General features: G+C 59.1%; 1 protein-coding gene across 4 annotated transcripts in view; it reads left to right on the forward strand.

The window, feature by feature from the left end:
* The first annotated feature begins 5616 nt into the window (after positions 1-5616).
* IQSEC1 (IQ motif and Sec7 domain ArfGEF 1) overlaps positions 5617-26809 on the forward strand; it is a 169332-nt gene continuing 148139 nt past the window's right edge. Inside the window, exon 1 of one of the 4 annotated variants that reach the window (XM_045551503.1) lies at positions 5617-6042. In XM_045551503.1, the coding sequence (XP_045407459.1) occupies positions 6020-6042 (23 nt within the window). In that variant the 5' untranslated portion in view covers positions 5617-6019. The remainder of the gene's footprint in view (positions 6043-26809) is intronic. The other 3 variants (XM_045551502.1, XM_045551500.1, XM_045551507.1) reach the window with 3 other exon arrangements.

Below are 26809 nucleotides of genomic sequence, written 5' to 3' on the forward strand. Positions count from 1 at the left end.
TCAAGTTCAAGTTGGGATGTTCTCTCTCTCTCTCTCAACGACACCAGCAAAGGTCTGGGCCTACCTCTCAGGGCCCGCTTGAGTCCTGTGCCTGTTCCCGTCTCCACCTGAGCCCCAGAGATTGAAGGGGGCCGCGGCTGGGCAGGAGAGGTGCTGGCTGTCCCCCGCGGGGCTCAGGGCCTGCCAGGCAGGAGATGGGGCCCGTCCTCACCTTTGCACCCCTGCTGCAGGCCTGGGCCCGGCCTGGGCAAGCACTAGGCAGCGCTGTAAGGAGGAAGGAGCGAGTACATGGAGAGTGAGTGCTGCTCTGTGGGTAGGGAAGGCCCAGGGCCCAGGGAACACGCAGCCCCGCACCGCAGGCCTGGCCGCCCCACTTCCGTGCCGGCTTCCCGTGCTGGGGTACTCAGACACCTGGGGCCACATGCAGGCCTCGGGGGAGCAGTTTTTCCCCTCAAAATCGTACTTGTTTCAGAGTTTATTGGTGGAAGGAGGTGACTAGTGCATCAAGTACACAAATTACAATTGCAACCAGAAGTTTTGTTTTTAAGTGAAAATTATTTTAAATTGAGAGAAAAATATTAGGCCAATATTAATACAGGAAGGGTGAGAAGTGGGGGCTGGTGGGAGGCCTGGGGAGAACCCCCAGTCCTACTCCAGCCTCACGGCCATGAGAGAAACACACCAGCCTTGCCCTGCCAGGTCCCCTAGCTTGGTGGCGGGGAACTAACTTCCTGTGCACTTCCCAGCAGCCCAGCCTGGCCCTAAAACAATAGCAGCGCCATCAATGCTAGCACTTCAGAGCACGAAGCGCCAGGTGTAACTGCTGCAGTGCTAACTCAGCCCTTACCTGGAGGGCGGGGTAGATGCCCTGCAAACCCCAGGTTTAGAGGAGGGGCTGAGGCAGGGCCATCTGCCCCAAGCCCCACAGCAGGTGGCCTGCTCTTGACTACATTTTTGTTGTATAAGCTAGACTGCCTGCTAAAAGGCGCAGGGTCTGGGCGGGGAGGAGGAGGGGCGTGGCACCCACTGAGTGAGACGGGGAGCCCACACCCCTGGGCTGTGTCCCTGCGCACTGGGACCCATCCTCTCTAGTTTAGCGTCCGGGACTGCTCCGTCCCACTAGTCTCAGGACGGCCAGCACTGGGCGACGCTTCCTCTCATTCACCTTCATGCTCCCATCTGTCTCGCAGGGGCCCGTCGTGGGCTCCTGAGTGGAGGTTCAGAAGCTCGGGAGCTGCTGCAGGCGCGTTCTGTCCCTCCTGGGAGCAGGACTCAGAGTCCTGCAGAGGCCGAAGCATCTCTCGTCTATCTCTGGCGCCCCTCCCTCCGGCCGGGTGGCCCAGCGCAGCGTGAGCCTCTGCAGGGCACGTCTTCAGGGCCGCAGCTCCCTCGCTCACCACAGCCCCAGTCGGCTCCAGGACCAGGGCCATCCTTGGCACGCTCAGCAGCAAGCCTGGCACGGCAGCAAGCAGGGACCTGTGCCAGCCCTCGTGGCTTCCAGATCTCCACTGGCCAGAGCTCCAAAATAGCATCAAAAAGCAGCAGCTGCTCCATCTCAGGGGCATGTCAGGGACTGCTGCTCAGCTGTTATGGCGCCAGGGTCTGCTCTTCTCCCCCAAGACCCGGGACAGGACGCCTCAGTGACACTTCGTGTGCTGCAGAGGGGGTGTTCCCAAAGACGTGTGCTTCCGGCTGCCCCTCCCATCATCGGCTGCCTGCACGTGAGGAGGGGTGGGCAGAGATGTTAGGAGCTGCCTGCGAGGTCCCTCCCATGGGACCTCAGACCTGAACAATGGAACAGTCAGACCTGAAACAAAACAAGCCTCCTAAAGCCCACGCCTATGATTAGAAAAGCCTGTGGTTGGGAAACTCGGCATCTGAGAGTCGGTGGATTAGAGAGGCCGTGATTCAGTCTTCCAGACAGAGTGTTGAGTGGGGAAGGCATCGCGAAAAACGACGTGCGATGTGATTCTACTTATGTAAAGTTTAAAAACGTGCACAAGTGTTTCTGCCTTCTGTGGCTCCCAGTCCCTGCAGGAGAACTGCACAGGAAAGGTTCAGTGCAGAGTGAGTTTGCTGTGGGCCGGCAGGAGGGGATAGAACAGAGGCGGCGACCCAGGGGCTGCCCTCCGACCCATCGTGTTCTGTTTCTTGTAGGGGGTGGTGGGTACCTCAGAGCTCACATATTCATCTTTATGCCATTTTGGTATATGTTAAATCATTTTTAAAGTTTTCTGAATATGCCAGGTGCGGTGTAGCCCCAGGCTGAGGCAGGAGGATCGCTGGGCGCAGGAATTGGAGGCTGCAGTGTGCAGTGGCTGGCCTGTGTGTGGCCGCTGCACTCAGCCTGGGCAGCGTAGCAAGCCCTCATCTCTTAAAAAAAACCCCAAAATCCAAAATGTCATAGTACAATGCCATTTTTTAGGGTCCATATGACACTTTATGTTTTCTATAGGCATAAATATGTAGATAAATGCATAGAAAAAGTTCTGGAAGGATCCACTCCAAACAGATGACAGCAGTCAGCTCTGCAAAGTTGAGAAAGGGGCATAAGATCTAGGGGGTGGTAAAGGTAAAGATTGAGAGGGGTTTGTTTTGTTTAAGGAGAATAAATTTTCTTGTCTTTTGTGCAATTAAGATTTCATTTCTTCAAAATGTAAAGCTTCAGCAAATAGAAAATAAAATTCCAGGACTTGAAGGATTTCTGATTCTGAGATTTGACAGCTCTGCAGTTCTGCAGGTGGAACGGAGCCCTGGGAGGGCTGGGCTCCCTTCCGCCCCTGTAAGTCACGCCTGCGAGTCCAGGGCTCCCTGCCTGGAAGCCCCTCCTCCCAGTGACTTTCGGATCTGTTGACTGTGCGCCAACCTTCTCTGTCCTCCCTCCTCCCGATTGCTGTCGTGCTTCTTCCACTTCGGGGACAGATGGCCGCAGGTTGCAGGAGTGAGACACTCTGCATGAATGTTCCTGCCAACCTGCAGGTTGGAATTTTCCACTTGAGAGAGGCGAGTCCTGGATGTGAAATGTTTCTGGACCCACCCTTTGCTGAGTCTCTCTCTGACCTCTGCCACTTCTTGAAGGGATGAACCTGTGGGTTCTCGAGTCAGAGATCTGGGGCGCAATCTCAGCTCCATGATTTTTGGAGCCTCCTTTGTGCCTAATCCAGTGCTGGATTCTGATTGTCGGGAATCAGAGCGGCTCATGTGGGTTGTAAACACTGCCCAAATCCCTTGTAAACAACCTTCCGTGAAACCCTACAATCTTGGCTTTTGTTTCTGAATGCTGAGGTCTTTGCCATTTGCCCTACTTTGAAATAACAACATAACACAGAAGAAAAATGCGTGTAAGTGTATGAGAGGAGGGGTTAAAAGCAACGCATGTGCAGGTGGATGTCATGGGCCCCCCAGGGAGAAGCAGAAGGCCAGGAAAGGGACGTTGGAGCATGCTCTGTGCTTGGAGCAGCCCAGTTCACTGCCCTGAGCCTCAGTTTCCTCCTCTGTAAAATGGAAGTGAGAAAAGAATCACCACTTTGAGGCCAAGAGGGGTAGTATGAGAGCCCGGGCCGGGGTCACCTCCAGGGGTCCACTCCTGCCTTGATGGGACATCTCAGTGTGTGAGCGGGATTGGTACTTTGTGGGGCACTTCTGAGGATTCACAGACACAATGGAACAATCAGACCTGGAACAAACAAGCCCTCCCAGTGCTGAGGCTGTATTTTGATGATGTTATCAAAATCTTATCAAACTCCAGTGAAGAGAGAGGTGGGACAGGCTCTGCAACATGTTAAGCCCCCAGAAATGTGAATTACTCGTATGCTAGCTTTCTGCCCAGGGAGGGCGCTCCACGCTGTAGGAGATTCGCCTCTGGAGGGTGAATAGGAAGCATCGCGTGGTTAAGCTTGGTGCCCCTCACCTTGGCCTTCCAGCTGCCTCAGCTCCAGCCCCCGCTCCACACCAGCACAGGGAGCTGGGAGAGGAGGGTCCCAGTCCCGCCTCTGTCACTCTTCGCCATGCAACTTGGCACACGTTGCTCGCCCTCTCTGAGGTCCATTTCCTCCACTGTAACGGAAGGAATGGAACTCAAAGATGCAGTGTCATTGCTTCTCCTAAATTCAGTGGGTCTGAGAATCCCGACAGAATGGAAAGAAGAAGGGAGATGGTCCTCTGAGCTGCCAGTGGCGGGCCAGGGCACACGTCCTCGCATTGCTCTCCCCAGCGAGGCAGATTTGCAGGCGGTTGGAACCAAGACTCTGGAGCCAGACTGCCCTGGCTGTACCGCCCAGCACCTATGTGACTTGGGCCAGTTGCTGACCCTCTGGCTTTAGTTCCCTTCTCTATAAAATGGGATGATAATATTATGCCTCATTGGCGTTGTCATGAGGATTATAGTGCACATAAATGTATTTATGTATACACACATATACTAATACATGTATGTTCTGAGGTAGATTGGGGATTCCTGATTTACAGATGAGGAAATGGAAATTCTGATAAGTGTCAGGTAAGAAGCGAGAGATCTGTGTGTGAATACGAGGTGAATCTGGGCAGAAAGGATGGACGTGAACTTCTTATGATAACTCCCGTTGCTCACTGCTGCAGCCACTCCGGCCTCCTCTGTGTCACATGAGTACACCGAGCTTGTCTCTGCCTCTGGCCTTGACACCAGCTCTCCCTCTGCCTGGATGCTCCTGCCCTCCTTCCTCAGGCCACGTGTGCCCCAGGGAGAGGCCTTCCCTGACCACCATCTAATGCAGACAGCCTCCTCATCCTCCCCTCCCCTCCTCCCCCTCCCCTCCCCTCCCCACCTCCCCCTCCCCTCCCCTCCCCACCTCCCCCTTCCATCCTTCCCCTTCTCTTGTGTTTATTTTTATCCTGATCCCTATCACCACACAAAATTATGTATTTGATTACATGTTTATTTCCTATCTCCACCCTAGAATGCAAACAGCAGGAAGGCAGACGCTGTGCCTCACTGCCACCGTGTTGCCTGCACAAAAGCAATGCCTGGTGCATGGAAGGTGCCCAGGGGTTGTTTGAGGAAGGGGCGGGGAAGGGAAATAGGTACACAGCTAGACCAAAAATGCTCCCTAGCGGCAGTTCAGCGCCCTTAGGGCAGGACTGGCACAAATGATGACTGCTCTGCATTTGTTGTGCAGCTACTGTGCGTGGTGAGCCCCTCTGGAGCCCTGTGGCATCGCAGTTATGAGCCCATTTCACAGTAGCACAGTCAGAAGAAGCGGCCTGCCAAGGTCTGGTAGCCCTCGAGTGGCGGAGCAGTCTCGGAATCGTGGGCCTGGCTCCAGGGCGCGAGCCCCGCGCTCCATGGCTCGCAGGCGTGTGCCAGAGGCAGAGAAGCGCCCTGGAAAGCAGCGTCTTCGCAGGCTCCGGGCGGCGCGCGCCAGCAGCAGATTTCCAGGTTTCCAGCGCGGGCCGAGAAGGGCCGGCGCCCCGCGCGCTCTGCCCGGCGGGCGTGTGACTTTGCTACGAGGGCGCCGCAGGGTGGCCGCGCCTGATGCTGCTGTTGCCATGGCGACGCGCGCCTCGGCGATTGGTCCAGGCGGCCGCACTCCGTTGCTCCTTGGGCGCGGGGGGGGAGGCTCCGGCGCGCGCGCCTCCTCCGGATGCCGCGAGAGCAAAGCGGGGGCGGCTCCTCCGGCCTCCCTTCCTCCTCCCCGCGCCGCCACCCGGATGTGGGGGAGGGAAAAGCCAGAGGTGGTCCCGGGTAGCTGCAAGGCAGACGCCCCGCCCAACCTGGCGACCGGTGACTCGCCGTCCTCGCAGGCTCCCTGGCACGGTGTGAGCCCGCCCTGCGTGCCAGGGGCCCCTCCGGAGCCGCTGTTGCCACCCCCCCAGCTCCCTCCGTAGCTTCCCTGGATGAGCCCGCCACCCCCGGGAATGCGACTCGCCCCCGGTTTAATTTTATTCCCTTCCACTTCTTGCTGGGGCATCCTGCTCCTCTAACCACGCTGAGCCTCCCCAGCTGGAGCGGGAGAGAGAGAAGGGGAGAACGGAGTCAGACAGGATGGCTTGCAGAAGACGCTATTTGTGAGTACATGTGGCAGGTTGATGCCTGAAAGCAGAGGCCAGAGGGGTCTCAGCGGAGCTGAGGGGCTTCGTGGGGGGAGGGGCGGATTGATGTGTAGGTGCCTTGCAGAGGGAGCTGCCTACCCAGCGGGGATGCCAGCGTTTGTCCCCTGCAGCAGAGGTGTTTGTCGCTGATGACGATGAGAAAAAGGCTGTTAGTCAGCAGGTCTTCATCAGGCTGTGAGATTCCCAACTCTGAGGACAGGTATCCACCCTCTCACATGAATAGCCAGGGTCCTCAGACCCACTGCATAAGAACACGTCTGTTTGGGGGAAGCCTCCCTGCCTAGCGCGCCCACGAGCAGCCCTGCAGCCATGACTGGTGGAAGGTCGCAGGCAGGCAGGATGCGTGTCCCCAAGGACGGGTGAAGGTCCAGCCCACCCTCCCTAGCAGAGTGGCATCGTGTCTAGCTGTGCTGCCCAGGTGTTCAGCGGGCTGGTGGCAGAGCGCCTGTCTGCTGGGCATAACACCAGCAGAAAAGGCTGTTAAAGCCGGCACGGGGTGGTGACATCACAGGGCCTGGGTATTTATGGAAACTGAAGCCTGTGCTTCGTTGAGCCAGGCTTCCCGGGGGGCAGCAGGATTCGAATGCCAGCTTCCCTCTCAGCTCTCTGGGCTCCGCACTGTGCTATTCTGGGGTGAGCAATCGTTGTCCCGCTCCGGGACCCCAGGCCAGGGGCTGGAGGCTCAGCTTCAGGTCTCCACCTGTCCTAGGCTCTTGCCCCATGCCAGGCCGTTTGACACTGTTCAGTGACCGCAGACCTTGTGTGGCTGGAGAGCAGGGCTGAGGCCTCTGGGGCTAGGCGCAGGCCGCAGCACTCGGAAAGGGGGGCCATCTGGGGGCTACCCCAAGGTCGTGCTCCCTGGAGCCCCCACGCCGTGGCAAGGGCTGTGGAGCCTCCAGTTAAGCGGCAGCTCCTCCTTGCCTCAGGGAGGGGCCCTGGCGCTAAGGAGCGTGAGGGAAAGTAAACACACCTCTCCCGCCTGGGCGGGAGCTCCGTGAGCGATGGCAGTGGCCTGTGTGTCTGGTTTGCTGTGACACTCACTTGCTTTTTTAGTGGAAAAGCCCACAGGTTGGTTGCTGATGTGAGCAGAGCACACGGGAGTCCTCACTCCCCACGGCAAGGCCCTAGCTGTATTTTAGGAAACAAATAGTGTGGAACTGGCGCTGTGACTAGGTCCTCCCGAGGTGGCTGTCTCCTCCCTGCCGCGCCTTCGCCGGGGCCCAGAGCCTGATGTCAGAGAAAGCCTCAGCTTTCAGAGGCTGTTAAGCCCCCAGGGAGGGGAGATGACGTTAGGATGTAATGCGACCAGTCACGTTAAGAGCATCTGACCCCGCGCCTTGCCTCCAGTGCTCGGTGGTGCCGTCCTCACGACAGCCTTGCCTGGGCAAGCACGAAGACGCCCATTTTAGAGATGGGGAAACTGAGATTCAGCAAAGTTCCCCTCGAACCTCAGAGTGTACTAGCCCAGGGGCGGAGGTTTAGCCCAGGCTCTCCACTGGAATCACTTGAGCATAGGAAAAGCACCTGTGCGGGTCCCGCCGCTGGAGATCCTGTCTGCAGGTCGGGGGAGGCTCGGGCACCAGCACTCTGTGGTTCTCCGCCGGCTGTGGCTGCTGTACCCGGGCACGCTGCTCACCCTGGCAGCATGGCCCAAGCCCATCCAAGCGCAGCTTTGCCAGGGACCCTGCTGCTCTACAGATTCCTGTGCTTTTCCCTGCAGTGACTGCACCGTCAGGACCCGGAAACCTGCATCTGGCCACACGGCCCCGGCAGCTTCGCTGAGCCGTGGGCTAAGCCTGACCTGCCCGCTTGCCCGGGAGAGGGCTGGCGTGTGCGGGCTCAGCGCTTCCTGTGGCTCTTCCACTCTGCTCCAGCTCTTGGGCTGCCACAGTGGGCACCGTGACATCCAGGCTGTCCCTACCCCCACACTCTGCCACCAAACCTATTGGCACCAGAGATGCGGAGGGGGTAGCTGGAGGGGAACCACTGCCTCATTTTTATGGAAGGACTTTTGAGACCCAGAGCAGGCCCTGCTTGAGGTCACCGAGGAGCCCGTGTTTGCTCCCCATTTCACCCCGACCAGGAACCAGGTGTGGAGGGAGCCAGGTGAAGTGTGGAGGCCCCAGGTGCAGGGCACCGAAAGTGCAGAAGCCCTGGGGAGGGGCCCAGGCCTCGCCATCCCCAAGGCTGCTGTGGGAAGGAGACGGGAGCTGAGTGCCCTAAATGTGCCGCTTTGACGGCTGCTAGCAACGCGTGCGCGGCGGCACTGTGCCAGCATCGGCGTGGCCCTGCTTGGTTTCAGAGCTTTCTCATGCCCAGTCGTGTCACTGGTTCTCACCAGCTACTGGAAAGTGTGGTATTATTGATCCCATTTTACAGAGGAGGAAACTGAGGCTCAGACAGGGGAAGGAACGTGACCGGGGCACACAGCTATTTCCTGCTCTACATTTGCAAATGGTTTCGCTTCCCCAACGTGCCACATGCCAGACCTGCACAGGCTTGCCCCGTGTCCCCATGCGCAGCGTGACCAGGGTGTCCCTCGGCCTAGAGGAGCCCTCCGGCAGGCCCTCCCCAGCCCTGCCCCTGCCTCCGTGTCCTCCAGGTGCTTCACCTTCACTCTCTGGGCCCCTGGTGGGGGCCCCAAGGAAGTGTTATGGGATCCAGACCCTGTCTCAGCCGGGGCTCAGTCCCTCATGGGGTGGCACAGTAGACGGGATCAACGGTGACAGCAGAAGCAGGAAGAGATTTATTAATCCAGTGGGGGTACGTCAGGCGGCCTCCAAGAATCAGTTCCTTAATCAAACTTGCTACCAACCGAGGTCTCCACTGCCCTGGCAGCTTAATCAATGGGGTCTTCCTGCAGGTCAGCCGCCCTTCTGACTGAGACTGTAGTGGTCTCGTCACCACTGCGTGTGGCACCCTCGTCCTCAGTAGCGCGAAGTCACATCCTGTCAATTGAACACGGGAAGTGGGGCTGTGAGGGGTTTGCAGAGTGGGTGAGGTGCGGGCGGGCCACTCTCCTGCCTCCCTCCTGCCCATGCTTGCTCGTTCAGTCACTGGCTGCCTGGAACCGTCCTGGCCCTGCTCTCGCTTCACCTCGGGGGCCGTGGTGACCAGCCAGCCCCTGAAGGAGGTGGCAGTCTCCCTCCAGCGGGAAGCCCTGACCCGCTGCTTGCAGTGGGGCCTCCATGAAGGAAGCAAAGCACTGGTGTCTCTGTCTCCCAGGCAGGGGGAGGGGCGCTGGCAGGACTGGTTCTGGAACATTCCACGATGAAGGCCCCCACCGGGCCTCAGGGCAGCCTGTGCTTTGAGCCTTCGCCATCGTCACCGCACTGGCTGTCTGTCCAGATCGGTTCTGTTGGGCACGATGACCAGCACCTGTTCGGCAGGGGGCCGGGCCGGATGCCGGTGAACAGCGGCCCCAGCCCACGAGGAGACGGACGCAGGTGGATAAACTGAGGCCCCGGCTTCGCTGTCAGGCACATGTGATGACCGGCCCCTTCCTTCTATGCGAACACAGCGATTGGTTTCACAGGGGCTGTTGGGGATGACGCATGCAGCGCTGGGCTGCTTCCCGAGCATGCTGTCACGTCTGTTTGCCCTTCACAGCTCTGGGAGGCAGTTGGGCAGATCCTTGGGCAGAAAGACTGGGACATACACCCAAGGCCACACAGCCAGGCCTGGGCCTCCACACCCATGCATTCAGCTGGTGTTCGTGGAGCACATGCTGTGTGCCTGGCTTAGTGCTGGGGACACAGAAGGGTGCCACTCTCACAGAATACTGCAGGGGAGACAGGACACAAAGAAATGAAGAGGGCAGAGTGCCTAATGGGAATAGATCGAGGGATTGGCATGGCCACTTGATTAGGCAGTGAGGAAGCCTTCCTGGAGGAGGTGATCTTTGAGTGGAGATCTGAATGATTCAGAGGAACTAGCCAGGAGAGGTGGAGGGGGCAGGTGCAGGGGACAGCAAGTGCAAAGGCCCTGGTGAGGGCACAATTGGCAGGGTTAGGCAACAGAAGAGAGGCTGGTGTGGCTGCAACAGAGTGAGTGAGGAGGAGGGATGAAGGGCTGGGGGCAGCTCATGGAGGCCCTAGAGTAAAGGGACTCATTGTCATGCTGGAGGCTAAAGATATGAAGAAGAGACTGAGGGTCAGAGAGGCTGGGAAACCTCACTGGGGCCTCCTGGCAATGAGAGGGTATCACAAGCCTGGGGCCTGCAAATTCAGTGGTCTGCCCACGGCCTCTGCCCCTTTGTGAGGCCAAGACCCAGGTCTGCTCCCAGCTGTGCCCCTGAGGCCAGCATGGACCTGACACAATGTTAGGACTTAGAGACCCTGTCTGGGGTGAATTTTACAAACAGACTGAGAGGAAGAGGCGTTTTTGGTAGTTGTCAGATAGGCAAAGGCAACAAGGAGGGCCACTCAGGCAAGCACCCACTCCTGACCTACTCACCCGCCACCATCTTCCAGCAAAGGCCTCATGAGGGGCAGGTGTAATGTCCAGGCCCTCACGGGGCCTCTGGACTGGCCCCTCAGCCCCGGCAGGACCGTGCTGGGCCTGCCCAGCCTGTCGTCAGCTCTCCCCGAGTGCCATAGTCACACACGGGTGCCGCAGCGCAGCACACCCCCCGTGGAGCGGGGCTAATACTCCACCTTCCAGGGCCAGACCCCAGCCCCATCCTTGTGCCCCTGGCAGCCCTTTGCCAATGCCCCTTGGTGCCCCGTGTCCCTCAGGACTTGGGGCCCTGCCTGCCTCATGGCTCTGGCTCGTTAACTTGGTCTCTAAGAATAACAAAAGTGCACGATCTTGAATTCCCACAACTCTGGCAGGGCGGTCACTCCATGTTCCAGGGAAGTGGCTTGCCCAGGGCCACGGCCAGTGCGTCTCCCTGACTCCAGGCCCTCTGTCAGCAGCCCTGTCTGTACGCCCTCAAGGGAGGGGCCGGCAGCTGCCCGGTATACAGAAGTGACAGGGGAGGGAGGGCCAGAGGGCAGCCTGGAGGCCTGGCCACAGGGACACTGTCGCCTTGCCCTGAGCAGGGTCCAGACCTCCTGGCCACATGCACTCGGCCTAAAACTGGAACTCGGTGGCCACTCCTGCCACTGCATGGCCTGTCCCCAGCCCGCTCATCCCCAGCGCTGAGGGTACTCTGTCTGGCAGTGGCTGGGAGCCCAGCCTGCAGAGCCTGTGGACCAGACCGGCTTTGTCACCGCACCGGGGCCTACGTGGCATCGTTGCTGGGTGCTGACTAGGCTGCACCCAGGCTCACCCAGGGGCCCGCTGCTTTCCCCAGTGCTTGCGGATTGGGTAGCCCCTGTCTGCCCTCCCCCATCCTCTCCCTCCCTCACGCTCACCCTGGGAGGCTCCCTGCCAGCTCCCTGCTGGGCAGAGGGGATGAAAACAACCTGCCCCTTGATCCGGAAGGCCCTGTCCCTGCTGGGGCCTCACAGAAGAGAAGGAGGTTCCACTCCAGCTCTGCTCCTGCCTTGCTGTGTGACTCTAGGCAGGCTTCTTACCTTCTCTGGGCCCAGGACTTCATCTGGAAGCAGAAGCAGAACCAAACGGCAGGGTGAACTCTCCCTGTTCTGGGTTGTGCTGAGACGCACAGGCGGCTGGGGGGGACAGGACCCAGCGGCTGACAGGCGGCAGCAGCTCCAGCTGGCTCCTTCGCACAGCCCGCTTCTGTCCGTCACTTGTGGTTGCCATGGGGCTGTCGCCCCCTCGCTCCTGCATCCACTCTGCCCACAGTGGCCGTCCATCGAGCACCCCGTGTGTGTGCTGGGCCCGGGGGCCAGCCTCATAAACAGGCTAGGCCAGTCCTGCCCTGCCGGAGCTCACGCTGACTGTGCAGAGAAGTGACAGAGTAAACAAGGCCATGGAGGCACCACCGGGCCCTGCGGCTCCTGGGAAGAGCTGGGAAGAGAATGGGGGCTGGGGGTGGCCCTTCTCGCACACTCCTCTCTGCCCTGCTGTCCTGGTGCCACAGCCCTCCCTCCTGCCCCCCTGCCCTCCGCAGCTCCAGCCTCAAGGTCCAACTCACACGCTTTCTCGACTCCCCCAGGAAAACGGGGCCCCTCGCTGAGCTTCCGCGTCACTGGTCCTCCCCCTTGCCCCACAGGACAGGTCCTTCTGTTGTCACCAGCCGCCTGCAAGGTCCCACCTTTGTTTTCCAGCATCCCTGCAGGGCCTGGCCTCACAAGGCACCAATAACCATTTTTTAAGTTGTCGTAAAACAGACATAACACAAAATTTACCATTTTAACCATTTTTAACCACACTTCAGTGACATTAAGTACATTAATAATGTTGTGCAGCCATCACCACCATCCACCTCCAGGACTGTTTCCTCTTCCCAAACAGAGTGCTGCACCGTTAAACCTGACTCCTCGGCCCCGGCCCGCCCCGCCCCCACCATTCTGCCCTCTGTCTCTGTGAGTGCGACGGCCCCAGGGAGCTCACGGAAGTGGAATCACACAGTATTTGTCCTTTTGTGGCTGGCGTATTTCACTTAGCACAGTGTCAAGGTTCGTCCATGTTGCAGCAGGTGTCAGCGTTCCCTTAAAAGGCTGAAGAATATTCCGTCATGTGGATAGACCACCTTGTGTTTATCCATTCATGCATCAATGGACACGGGTTGTTTCTGCCTCTTGGCCTTCGTGAATACTGCTGTCGTGAACACGGGCGTACCAATATCTCTTCAGGTCCTTGGTTTCAATTCTTTTATGTGTACGCTCAGAAGTGGACCTGCTCGATCAGATGACAGTTCTTTGATAACATTTTAGGGAACTGCCACACTGGTTTCCACAACAGCTGCACCGTTTTATATTCCCACCAACGGTGCACAAGGCTTCCAGTTTCCCTGCATCCTTGTCAACACTTGCAATTGTCTGCTGTCGTTTCTTCCTTTTAATAATAACCATAACTCATGGTGTGAAGTAGCATCTCATTGTGATTTTGAATTACGCCTTCTTGAATAAAGGCAGGTGTGAATGATGAAGTTTAATTTACAAAAAAGATGTAAACATCTTTTAAAAAATGTATTCATGTAACGGAGAGATCATTCATCCACATGGTACAAAAAAGTCTGCACACAGTTTGTATTTGACCCCTCCCTCCTTGTCCCTCTCCCCAGAGGCCGCAGCTGTGTCCAGTGTCTTTGGGTCCTTGGAGAACCTCTGTGCATTTACACGTGTGCTTCATCACTGAAGCTCCTCAGCCAGCAAGCTCGTTACGCAGAGCAGCTCAGTTGTCCAGTCACTGCTTTGTGGTTCTGGATTTGAGCCAATTAAAGGCTCACCTCGGGGGCTGTGGTGACCAGCCAGCCCCTGAAGGAGGTGGCAGTCTCCCTCCAGCGGGAAGCCCTGACCCGCTGCTTGCAGTGGGGCCTCCATGAAGGAAGCAAGGCACTGGTGCCTCTGTCTCCCCGGCAGGGGGAGGGACGCTAGCAGGACTGGTTCTGGAACATTCCACGATGAAGGCCCCCACCGGGCCTCAGGGCAGCCTGTGCTTTGAGCCTTCGCCATCGTCACCACGCTGGCTGTCCGTCCAGATCGGTTCTGTTGTGCACGGTGACCAGCACCTGTGCGGCAGGGGCCAGGCCGGATGCCGGTGAACAGCGGCCCCAGCCCACGGGAGAGGGACGCAGGCAGTGCTGCTCCTGCAGGACAGAGGGTGTGTGCCCGGCGGGCGCAGGGAGGCCAGCAGCCTACGGTGTGCAGGGCAGGCCCACAACCGGGAGCGTCTGCACGTCTCACCAGATACTCATGACAGTGGAAATTCACACGCAGCGCTCTGAGCCTGGTCTCACGCCTTGTGACATCTAAACCACAAAATGAATTTTGTATGATTTGAATATGCATTGAGTTTTCTAGGAATGCAGTTGCTCTCACAGTCGAAGGAAGATCAGGCCATGATATGTTTGGAACTCTGCCAAGAGCTGTCACCATTCAGAGCATCGTGTCACTGAGGGCAGCATCCCTCGTGGTGCCAGAGTCGCCAGCAAACCCCAGTATCCATCTGGGTTTGTGGTCGCTGTCACGTAACCAGGCAGGTGACTGGCTTTCTCGCCGTGCCCTGTGCGGTAGGCCCTCCCACCGCCAACATGCCAAATTACCCGTTATTTCATTATGAGTTATTTTCCTCTTTGCTCTCTGTAATGTTACGGTCCCGGCATTCTGTTGGTTTTGTTTAAATGTGTGTGTAGAGAGATCGTATTGCTCATCAAGTCCATTTCAGAGCGGAGAGCGGGTGGCGCAGGGTTTGGTTATAAGGAGGGTGCTGGCGAGGGCCGGCCGTGGCGATGGAGCTGCGGCGTCTTCACTGTGGTGGGGTCGTGCGCACGTGCGTGTTTAGTTCTGTGCACTGTTTTTCATTTTATTTTACTTTTTTATTGCAGCATAATACAGGGCACAAATGACAAATGTTAGGTTACGTATATTGCCTTTGCCCCAGCAGAGTCGGAGCTTCAGGCGGGTCCACCCCCGACACGGTGTGCACCACACCCACCAGGTGTGAACATGCCCACCCCCTGCCCCACCTGCCCGACGCCCAAGGGTGTCGCTGCCACCTGAGTTCTGCACTTTCGTGGCACTCAGGCTCCACGCTGCTGAGTGTGAGCAAAACTGGGGAAATCTGCCTCGGAGTTTCCTGTGTCCTGCTGTCCCCTCCCTGGCAGCTGAGACACCTTGACCCCTTCTCCCCAGGGCTGAACTGCACCAGGGGCGCTGTCACCAGTCCTCCATCCCAGAAAGGCAGCACAAGCCGCTTTCGCTGCCCGCTGGGCCCGGCCTGCCCCTGGCTGCTCTGGGTTTGAGACCCTGCCCTGCCAGCAGCTGTGGGGGCAGCACTGCTCCTGAGCCCCTCCCAGGCCCGGGGGGCTGCCCTGCTGACGGCCACTCCTGCTCCCCCTCTGCCCAGTGCCAGGAACGCTCCTGACAACACGGTCCCCACGCTCGTCTCTGCCTCCCACTGTGGCTGGACGGAGACAAGCAATGTCCCCGCAAATGCCATTTTGAAGACAAAAACGGACCAGTTGACTAAAACTAAAAGGTTAAGGGAAACAAGTACTTTTGATGATTTTGTCGTTCTGCAAATTGGCTGCTCTGTAAATTGACTTTCAGAACATTGACTTGTCGTGGGTTGAAGGAGAAGCAGGACAAAGCCGGAGTGGGTGGGCGGGGCCGAGGCGGTGAGCGGGGCGGGGCGTGGTGGCGGCTCGGCGCCCTGCCCGCCTTGGCTCTCTGGGGCCAGGCTCATGTAAGCTGCCCGCCGGGCCCCCAGCCTGCCGGTGCTGGCCTCCCCTCTCCTCCAATCCCTGGCTTTGTGGTGAGCTCGGGATGCCCAGACTCCGAGGAGCAGGGGCCAGGCCAGAAGTGCCCTGTCCCCTTTGTGTCCCACGGCTTGAGCTCACTGGCCCCTGCCGCGCTGGCCTAGCCTCCAAGGATGACGGTCCCGTCCGAGCAGCCCTGCAGCTCAGTGCGGCAGCCCGAGCGTGGCTGATCGCACGGTGTGTCATTGGCTCCGGCAGCCTCATTCGTCGCCAAGACAGCCCTGGCATCTTGTTTGGAACGGTCAGTAAGGGAAGTGATGCATTTTAATTGCCACAGCCTTCGCTGACACTCACAGACCCTCTGTCGAGCCCCTCGATGGCCCTGCGGTGACACAGAGTGATTTCCTTGACTGGGCCTGTCCCTGATCCTCTCCACAGCTACAGAGTGATTGTGCTGCCTCAGGGGAGCTCCCCAAGACCAGGTGGGCTCCGCCGACATGGGGGCCAAGATCGGGGGCAGTGAAGGCCTTTGTCCTACTCCTGCTGCCAGGCCCCAGGCCCCTCCAAGGACCTGCACCGATGGTCCCCCATCTATTGCCCACTGGCTGTGTGGCCTGGGGCAGACTACTTAACCTCTCTGAACCTGCTTTCTTTTCTATTAAATGAGGCTGATAATTTCACCTTTGCAGGGTACCCATGAGGACTCAATGACGTAACAAAGCACCTGGTGTATCTGTGATCTATAAATAGTACTACTGTCCCCTTGCTCCCCGGGATTCTTGGGGCACAGGAGTGGACTTCACGATATGCTGGGACTTAAGAGGTATGGCCATCTGGGAAGAGAAAGGAAGCCGCACTGGGCTGGGCAGCACGTTTTAATCAGGATGTTTGGGTTGCCAATGACAGAAACTCAAATCAAAGGGATTTTAACGATGTCTGTTAGTGAACAGCCCAAGGCTTCAGAGTGGCTGGGTCCAGGGGCTCCAGCCCTCTTGTGGCCATCTCCCGTTTACCTTTCCCCAGGACATGTTCCCATGTGGCAGCTCCAGCCCCTCGGCAGCCTCAGTCCCATGTCAGCCCTGGGGCCCGTGGCTGTTCTTGAAGCCATCTCCCTTGCCGAGAGGAGGCCATGTGCTGACTGGCCAGCCCCTGCCACTGGTCACACCTGGAGCTGGGAGGATGGGGGTCAGCCCCACCTGAGCCACTTGACTGGGAGTTGGGAGGGAGTTCAAATGTGTGTTTTTGTTGGGGGATAAACTGAGGCTAGGGAGAGGCCACAGGGTTTGCTTGGAGGTAGGGGAGCCTGACCAGTTTGGGGCCAGTCTGGACTGGGCTGATGGCCTCACCTCTGGAGTCAGCGGGGCCTAGGGCTGCCAGCTCAGGCCCCAGGAAGGCAAGCCCGGCACCCCGGGGCGGCAGCTGGCCCCTGGCCCCAGCACAGGCCCTGAACTCCTTGTCCCTATACATCAGGGGCTCCATGGACCTGGGGAAGGGCAGGTGTTGGGGGCTGCACGTGCCATGGTTCAGTCCCAGGACCCCCATGCGCAGGATCCAGCTGCCCCCTGCACCCCACTGGGCCAGCATGGCTCCCTCCTCCCTTGACAACTGAGACCCATAAACTAGAATCCTTTTTCTTCCTATTTCATCTTTCCTCTTTCCGCAGCAAGATGTATATGTATGTGTTTACATTTTAAAAAGCTGCCTGGGGCATGTATGTTTCCTGAGAAAACTCAACATTTGTTCTGGATTGACCTCAAGTCCTTTTACCAGCACCTCAGGGAGGGGAACCCCTCCTGGCTGTGCCAGGCCTCTCTGGGGAGCAGCAGTGTCGAGGAGAGGCAGGCGTGCCATGCTGCCGGCTCCTGGTGCCAGGTCCCTGTCCCCAGACTCTTGATGTGTCTGCAGAAAGTACACAGTGGGTTCCTGAGCAAGAGCAACTTCTCAGAGAGGCCTGGGATTCTGCAGCTGGAGTTACTGTCACCCTTGCATTTGTCCCCCGGTGCATCCTTGCTCACAGAGCCCTCATGTAGGAGATCACTGAGGCACCCTAAAAACTACCCTGGAAACGGGGCGTGGTGGCCCACACCTGTAGTCCCAGCTACTCGGGAGGCTGAGGCAGGAGGATCGCTTGAGCCCAGGAGTTTGAGGCTGCAGTGAGCTATGATGATGCCACTGCACTCCAGCCTGGGCAACAGTGCGACTCTCTCTCAAACAAAAACAAAAACAAACAAAAATTGTTTGTTTTAAAAAGGACTACCCTGGAGGCAGAGCAGGGCTCAGAGGCCCATCTGCAGAGGAGACTGACAGCTGGGGAGGCAGGGGGCTCCTCTCAAGGCCCCCTGGGTTGAGGTGGGAGGCAGGGCCTCAGGTGCCAGGCCTGGGCACAGCTGAAGCGCTCTCTCCACCGGTCCTGGCTCTCCTGTGCCATTCCGCAGTGAGGGCCTGCCTGGCTTCATGGCTGCTGCTTCCTCCTGGCACTTAGGGCTGACAAGTCTCCCACTCCAGAGCCCTGTGGGCAGGGCAGACCCTGCTCTGTCCAGACAGACAGGCCTCTGCTCCTGCCCCAGTGGCCTCCCCGGCTCAGGCTGTGCATGTGGCTTTGCCTCCGTCCTGTTCTGTTCCTTAGACGTGTCCTGGGCCCGCCATCAGGCCTGGGGCAGGTGGCCTTTGCAGGGAGCCCCAGGTCCAGACAGAAGCATGAGCCCAGAGAGGGAGGGGACTCTTCCCAGGGCCACCCAGGCTGTCATGGAAAGCCAGGAGTCAGGCTTTGGGACTGCGGGGGCTGGTCACCTCTCTCCCTAGGACCAGCTGACGTCCAACTCAGACCCAGGCATGAAGTCCCTGGACCCTGCCCTCAAGAGCCCTTCACGGAGCGGCTCCGCCATTTCTTGCCCTCTCCAGCAGCCCCTCCCGCCCACGGGCCCTTCCCTCCAGCCACACCTGCCTCCTCCCTGTGCCCTGACACGCACAGCCCGTCCCACCTCCAGGCCTTCGCCCCTGCCGTCCCCACGCCTGGAATCCTCAGAGCTGGTGCCAAGTCCATCTGAGGCCAGTGCCAAGCATCTCACCAACCCAGTATGTCGCTCCCTCAGCATCCTTGAGTGCCCAGTTAGTCCGCCGTGCTGTGTCCCACCCCGCCTCCCCGTCACAGTGTGGCCCTGGAGGGCAGCCTGTGCCCGCCCTGCCCACCACTGGTGCCAGGCCCAGATCATTTCCTGGAAACAGTAGCTGCTCTACAAATACCTCTGGACCAGAGTGACCAGAGAACTGGGGGTGCTCCCTGGCGAGGGGCACTGGAGCCTAGCACCGAGTGAGGACGCCACCTTCAGCCTGAGTGGGGCTGTCTGTCTCTCTGGCACTGTCCGGAGGGCGCCCACGCTCTGGGCCTATGCTGGGAGGACAGGCCGCGGTAGGAGAAGCCAGAGGCAGTCTGGTGGGGAGGCCGAGGCAGCTGCTGGAGCAGAGGAGACCTGGGTGCCCACGGAGATTCAGCCGAGGCTGGGAGGCAGCAGGGAACAGGAGGGCATCGAAGGCACCACAGGGCACGGTGCCCAGGGCTCTGGCTTCCAGGCCTGTGGGTGGCAGTGCCGTTGCTGAGGGGGTGGGGCTGCTTGCGGAGGGAGAGGCCTGTGGGACAACCAGTGGCAGCCCAGCGGCACTTGGCTCCCTGTGTCTGGAGGGTGAGTGGTGGGACGTCAGACTCGGGACAGTGACCTCGTGGCACCAAAGGGTAAAGGGAGCCCAGGAAGACGTGACCACCCAGGAGAGGCCCTGGTGAGGGCCCTACCCCCTCTGCCCACCGCCTGCACCCCAGGGCTCAGTCCACCCCGTGGGCCGAGGGCACCCCAGGCCTGCCCGGGCTGCGGCCATCTGCCGAGAGAATGTTCTGGTCTCAAGCAGAGCAGATGTATGGGGAACAGAGCGAGCTGTGGTAGCATCTTGCACCCCTGAAATAGAAGCCCCCACACTCAGGCTGAGCTCCTTTCCTCCCCAGCCCCTCCCTCTGGTGCACAGAAGGAGGGCAGCTTGGGCTCCCTGTTTATCCAGAAACGACTGAACCTTGAACACAAGGGCTGCGGGGGTCTCAGAGAGCTCTGCTTCCAGGCCCCTGCTAAGTCCCCAGCCCTGCTGCAGCCTGCCCCCTTCCTTCCCCGGACGGTGCTGACCGGCCACAAAGAAGTGCCCTCACTTGCTGTGTGACTGCAGACAGGCCGCTTGAGCTCTCTGAGCCCTCGCTGGCTCCTCTGCAAAGTGGGAGAGGTAACAGCCCTTGCCCCTCGGGGGCGTTTGAAAGGACAGCGGTCATGTTACTGACCCAGAGCGGGAGTCCAGGGCCAGGCATATGGTGGTACTCAGCACATCATGGCCTCAATCTCTGTCGGCCTCTCTGAACCGGTTTCCCCGTGAGGTTTATGTGGAAGTACCTGACACAGCACATGGCCCCAGATGTTTTTTCTTAATGCAAAGAACTTGCAAGTTAAACCTGAGCTGTCTGTCACCTGATGTCTCGGTTCCTCACCCTGAATTGCAGGAAGCCTGGGGGCATATTTTGCTTGGATGTAGTTGGAACGTGAGGCATGGGCTGGGGGAGTGGGCAGGGGGTCACAGCCTCGCCTGACACTCACCGTGTGACCCTGTGCAACACATGTCTCCTCTGTACTTGGCCGCCTCAGACCAGGCCACCGGCCAGTGGGTGCTGCCAGCCACTGGCTGGGAGGGGGCTGTGTGGGGGGGTGAGCGCGTGTGCGTGCAGGGTGTCTCTGGTGTGTGATGGTGAGAGCGTGTCCTGTGTGTGTGCTGTGGCCATGTGAGGTCAGCGTGGCTCTGAGGGTGTGTTTGTGGGTTGGGGGGCTATCCGGAACCCTCTGTCAAATGTGGGAGGGGAAGTGGTCCCTACTACAGTCTGTGGCCGGACTGGCTCAGGGCCAGGACTGCACCCAGCAGGAGGACACCACGCCCTCCTGCCGTGCCAGCTCGGGGGCTCAGGTCAAGGGGCTGTGGAGCCAGGGTCAGCCCCCTCCCTGCTGTGTCGTCAGTCCAGGGCGCAGGGCAGCCCAGGCAGGCAGCCGCGTCTGAGACTGAGTGGCCACAGAGAAAGCTCCAGAGTGTGCTTAGGGGAGGAGCAAGGGCACAGTGTGGCCGGGACGAGGAGCGAGAGAGCCAGGTCATGTGCACGTGTGTGGCGTGTCTGCTTGTGCACTTACGGAGACTGACGCCAGGCCGCGCTGCGCGCCTGGGAACTTGGTGGATGTGGAACAGTGGGAGGCAGACTTTTCACTGGGTATCTTTCTTATGTTACTTTTGAACCGTGAAAATGCACTAGCTACTTAAAAATTAAATTTTAAAAATGGGTAGGTTGCTGATTTGGGGATGAATTTGGTGGTTTTCTGAATATGCAAAGGGGAAGGACAAGCTCGGGGAACACTCACCTCAGCGAATCCTCTACCCTGACGTTGGGTGGGCCCAGAATGTTCTCCTGGTTGGGGATCCGATGCCTGGGCTAACTCTGGCTGGTGGGGGACCCTCGAGCAGAGGGTAGGGCGCAGAGCCCCACAGGCCCAGGCCAGGAGCTGGGTGGAGCCACTTGTCTCTCTGAGACTCAGTTTCCTCATCTGTGATATGAGAATAAGACACTCAAGCCCCCCAGGCTTGAGGATTACATGAAAGCATGTCGGCACCTGAAGAGCCTGACACCTGGAGGCGGGAAGCCGAAAGCCCGGGGAGGACCCTCCAGAAAGGCCGGGTGGAGCCCAGCGAGTTTGCTGGGAGCTGCACTTGCCCCGGAGTTGGGGTGGTGCGGATGGTGCTTGCAGGGCAGGGGTGAGGTTCTGGAGAGCTGAACTCCAGCGATTGCAGGCGCACCCCTTCCCTCCTGGCCTTATTGGACTAAGGCGTCTCTCTGCTTCCTGCCCGTCAGCAAATTGGGCCTGGCATGAACAGGACGTGGCAGTTCATGAGGACCACAGGACACTAGGGCACAGGCTCGTCCAGGCTCCAGGCCTCGTGGTGGGACCTCAGTCCCGCTCCCACTAGCCCAGAAGAAGCTGGGTGTGCCCTGGCCCCGAGACACCCTGGCCTCATGCTCTGCCTTAGGGAGAGTCCTGAGGGGAGCACTTGGGGGTCACAGAAGAAGCCGAGCTGGTTGTGGGGAGATGTCTTCGTGGTGCAGGTGCGGTTGGCCAGGGGGGCCTCCTTTCCGAGCCAGGCCTCTGTTCCTGCGCAGATGCCCAGCCTGACCCCCTGAGCCTCCACCTGCACCCCCACCCTGTCCCACGCCAGGGACCCTCCTTGTGAATGTGCTCAGGTCACCCCTCCTTGGGCCTCTGCTCTTGATGATCCCTTGGTGGCACTTCCTCCAGACGTTGGCCCGGTGGTCAGCTCTTTCTAGAGGCTTTTCTGGACCAGTTTGGCAAGGGTTGGCCCCTGCCCCACCGCCCCTGCCTTCCACTGTCTCGTGGTTTTACTTTCTGCACCATTGAGTTACCTTGTTGGCATGTTTATATACTTTTCTTTGCCTGCCCCCTCCAGGCAAGATTGGGTGGGATTGTGTCTGTTTTATTCATTCTTTTATCGCCCTGTGCTTTGAGTAATGCCTCTGATCACGTCTAGTGCCTCAGTTTCCGCATCTGTAAGGTGGGGATAAGAATGTCTCATGCCACAGCGTGGTTGTGAGCATGAAATGATCAGTGCGAAGCTTGGCTCGCAGAGGCTGCCACGCAGCGGGGGCCCCGGGGCTATTAGGTTGGATGGATGAATCATTGTTCCAAAGTGGTCTGAGACCCCCTCTGCCAAAGCTGAAACCGCCGTCTCTAGACAACCTCCTCGTGCCATTGACGGGGAGACTCTTTGCCCCCCGGGCCTCACCCCTGGGCCTCTGCCTTGCTGGGCTCTCCGTCCAGGGAAGCCTCACGGAGACCCCTCCACTCCCCCTGCAGTGGGGAGTTTTCCAGGATCGAGCTGAGCTCCTGGGCAGGGCAGCTTGGCAGGCTGGAGGGGCATGGAGGCCAGCCCGGGACAAGAGCCTCACTGTGCCCGGTGGTGGGGCCCCAGGCCGGCAGACAGGGCTGTCTGTGGCCCAGAGCCAGGACAGGAAGGCTGGCGGTAGGCGGACAGGGCCCGCTGTGGCCTGGGAGGCCTGGGCAGGACAGGTGGCGTGAGTCAGCGCAGCAGCACCTCATGTCTGTGGTTTGGGAGGCGCCTCCAGTCCGTCCGAGCCTCCCTATAACCTCTGATCACCCCCCATTTTACAGATGAGGAAACTGAGGCTCAGGCAGGGTCACATTGCTTGTGAGACCTGCACTGGGAACCCCAGCGGGTCTCTCTGACCCAGTGCCAGGTGGAAGCCTGAGTGCCCTGCTCTGGGGGCCTGGGGGCCCTCGGTGTGACACTGGCAAACGCCTCCCCCCTCGGGGATGACAGAGCGAGATGCTAGGGCAGCGTGGCGTGGGCGAGGGGCTTTCCCGGGTTCAGGCCCTGGGCCCCCTCCTCCCTTCCCCGTGCCTCTGCCTCGGCAGCCCCGCAGAGGAGGGCTGACCGCGCCTCACCGCTGAGCACAGGGGCCAGACCCCTCATGCTCTTGTCCTCCTCGGCTGGGACCCGGCTCACGTCTCAGTTACGGGACACCAGCGGCTACCACATGAACCAGACACAGAGTGGGTACGGGGTAGGGCAGTGACCACTTCCTCCCTTGCCCTCGTTTCTGCCCCGAACAGAGAAACTGCTGGAGCCCTAAGAATGGCCACATACTCAGCCAACTGTTGGCTCAGCCCTCCGGGCCGGCGTCCGTGTGTACCCAGAGCCATGACAACATCCCGCCCTGTGCCCTGCAGTTCCGGGAATCGGCCCTGAGGGAGACTGTGGCTGTGCACAGAAGCCCATTGACGGTGTTTCCCGGGGTGGGCGAGGCGGCTGCCGGGTCCCCGTGCTCTCCGCGGGGCCAGGGGACGGACGTGTCCAGACCCGAAGCACGTGGAGAGACGGTGCTGGGGGCTGGGGGGCTTCCCAGGACAGGGCGTGTTCGGGGTGACAGAGCACGTCCGTGCCCGGCGCAGGCACACGTGGGGGCAGAGGCCGGCCGGAAGGACCTCAGGGGTCAGCACCGGGTCCCGGGGGTCGGCGTGCCAGGTAATTTCATTCTCCAGGTTGTGTTCAGCTGTCACCTGCTCAGGTTGATGCAGCGACACTGTGTTGCTTATTTAATAAGCAGGAGAGGAACAGAGAGGTCTGCGGCCTCCCCACCCCTTTGGAAACTGGCACATTCCAGACATCCCTCCCGGGGCCGCAGCCGTCGGAGGCCCCCTCGCCTCGAGCTCCCGCACGGGCGCCCGGCCGGGCACAGGCTCACACACCGCACGGCCTCCAGCGCCTCCTTCGCGGGAGCAAACAGGGTCACCTCTTGGCCTGAGACGGCTCAGAGCCACCTGCGGCAGCTGCCCGCCCCGGGGCCCCTCTGGCGATGCCTTCCAGAAAACGCAGGGTGCTCCGCAGCCTCCACAGCAGGGAGCATGCTCTTCTGAACACAGGAGGAACTTTCAAAGCCTGGAAGGCCCTGGGCATTGACTGGTCACATCAGACCCGGGAGCTTTGAAACGGAGGGTGCGTGCGGACGGACGTCGCGCCGAATCACAGCCACAGAGAGGCGTTACTCCACACGCGCCTCTCTGCGTGGCTGAAATAAAAAATAGTGACCCATGAAATGCTGGGAGGGATGCGGCGAAACTGGGTCGCTCCTGCCTTGCTGGTGGGAGTGTGAAATGGCGCGGCCTCTCCGGGAATCAGCTGGCAGTTCCTTCTGAAAGCGACCCGCGCTGGCTGTGCAACGCGGCCGTTCCTCTCCTGGGCACTTATTCCAGAGAAGTGAAGACTTACGCCCGCACAAGAACCTGTCCAGGAATGCTCCTGGCGGTCCCAGTCATCACAGCCCCCGAACTGGACACTGCTCAGATGCCCCCGCAGGCGGGTGGTCATACATACGGTCACACGCGCCTGAGAGCGGAGAGCCGCAGGCTGTGGACACGCAACCGAGCGCACGGAAGAACATGGAGCAGAGTGGAGGACACCAGTCTTAACACGCACACGCGGGGGCTGCACTGGTAGCATCCTGCAAATGACACCGTCAGGGGGACGGGGCCTGTGGGGGTTGCCAAGGGTGAGGGCCGACACAGGGCAGAGAGGGTGGCCACAGACGGCAGCCCGAGTGGCGTGATCATGGCAGAGGTCAGGCAGAGCTACCTAGGGGATAGACTTGCACGCACGCTCGTGCACACACACACGTGCACACATGCATGCACGCACACACACGCACACACATGCACACACATGCATGCACACACACGCACATGCACACATGTGCACACGCACGCACACGCACACACATGCAGGCTTGTGTAACTGGTGGGATCTGACAGGCTCCGTGCCGGCCGGTGCCGCTTCCCGGTGCCAACAGGGCAGCTCGTCACCACAGGGGGAGGCTGCGGGATGGGTGCACGGGACTTCCTTGTGCAAAATGTTTGGGACTTCCTGTGAATCTACGGTTATTTCAGATAAAACTTTTATTTTTTTAAAGCTCAGGTGTGGGAATTTAGCTGCTGACTTAATCGGTCTGGGTTAGGGCCCAGACACCAGCACTTCTTAAAGGCAGCCCAGGGTGTCTACCGTACGGCCAGCGACAGGGACACTGACCACCCCCTCATTCAGCGGAGGGAAATTGAGGCCAGAGAGGGGAAGGGGTTTTCCCCAGGCCACAGGGGAGTGGAGGGGTGAGCAGAAGCCCCATCTGAGCCCGAGGCCTGGGTTTTTCTGCCACTTCAGGCTGGGGCTGAAGCCTGGATGTGAACCAGGCTGTTTAGTTTTTATCTTCATGTAAATTTTTATTGGAATACTGTGTACGTGTACACACAGAAAAGTGGGTACTTCATCAGTGTATGGCTTGTAGAATTGCCAGAAACTGAATGCACCCAGACTGCAGGGCAGACTGCCCAGCCCCCGCAGGACACCTGCCGTGCCACTGCCAGTCACACCCCAGCCCCGGGACCCTCTCCCGACTTCATGCGCACAGAGCGTGGAGCAGGCAGCCCCCTGTGCGCGAGCTTCGTGGCAGTGGCTGGATGCTGTTCAGGAGCTGTGCCAGGAAGCAGGCCCCGGACAGCCGGGTCGTTCCGAAAAGAACAAGCAAGAAGCTGCCCCAGGAGGCTGCTGAAGTAGGGCTGGGACAGGACGGCCAGAGTGGGCCGGGGGAAGGATAGAGGAGGGGCTGGCATCCTGCCTGGGTGACCGGGGGCTGTGTGTCCATGAGCCTGGACCAAGGTCCCCAAAGATCCTGGGGCACCTGGGGCAGGAGAGGTGAATCAGCCCCAGCAGGGTGGACAGAGCCTTTAGCGCGGCTGCGTGCCGCTGAGCCAGTGGCTGTGCCTCTCCGAGGCTGTTTCCCCATTATGAAAAATAAGCGTCATATATATGAGATAAATATCTATTAACATAGAATTAATAGAACGTGTTACATACGTATATGTTAGTGTAACATTTATATGTTATTTGTATACCGTTGGTATCATACATTAATATATTTCATATGTGATATAACACAATGTAAGATGTATTGACTGTTGTGCTAGTCACAGCTGGCATTTAGAAAATGCTGAGTCTGTTCCTGGCACTAAGTCCTATTAACCCTCTTTAACCCTATTAGTCCTATTAAACCTGTTTAATCTTCCCAAAACACTTTAGGTAAAAAAAATTAAAACTAAAATGAAGCACAGAGAAGTTAATTAACTTGCCCTAGGTCACACAGCTAGTACATGGCACAGCTGGGCTTTGCACTCTGGCCTTCTTGGCTCTGGAACTCACATGTTAACCTGTAAGCTGTAAGGTCTCAACATACGATGTTACATGTATGACAGTAGCTACGTGAGTAACTCAAATGTGTGTACGATGGCACTTTCTGGTTTGCAAAGCACTTTTTTTGTGCAGTTTTGTGGGCAGTATCTCCTTTCTCCTCAGCATCCTTGGGAGACAGGCACTGCTATTGCCGTCCCATGTTCCAGATTTGAAGACCGAGGTGCAAAGGTTCTGTTGTCAGCTCAGGGCTCACACCAGTTGGGATTGGTTGGTATGCCAGGATGGGGGCCTCTCCGAGGACCCCATGCACCCTCACTCAGGGCCTTTCCCACTCTGGCCTGGGCCTGTCCCGGTCTCTGCTGGGCCAAGCCATGAAGAAGGTGGCAGGGAGACCGAGGCCACAGTCCCGGCGGAACAAAGCTGCAGACAGCTTGGACCCAGCAGGGTGGTTGGAGGAGGAGGGTCTCCATGCAGAGCCCGTTCTACTGGGCCCTCTGGGGGGCCGCTGAGAGGGCAGCAGGGACTGCCAAGCGGTTCAGGCCATGGAGGAGTCTCCGGGGTGGGCAGGGACATGGGTGGGGAGAAGTGAAGAGCCCAGGCAGGGGCCACCACCTG

Source organism: Lemur catta, chromosome 5, assembly GCF_020740605.2.
Source record: "Lemur catta isolate mLemCat1 chromosome 5, mLemCat1.pri, whole genome shotgun sequence".
Classification (NCBI taxonomy): Eukaryota; Metazoa; Chordata; class Mammalia; order Primates; family Lemuridae; genus Lemur; species Lemur catta.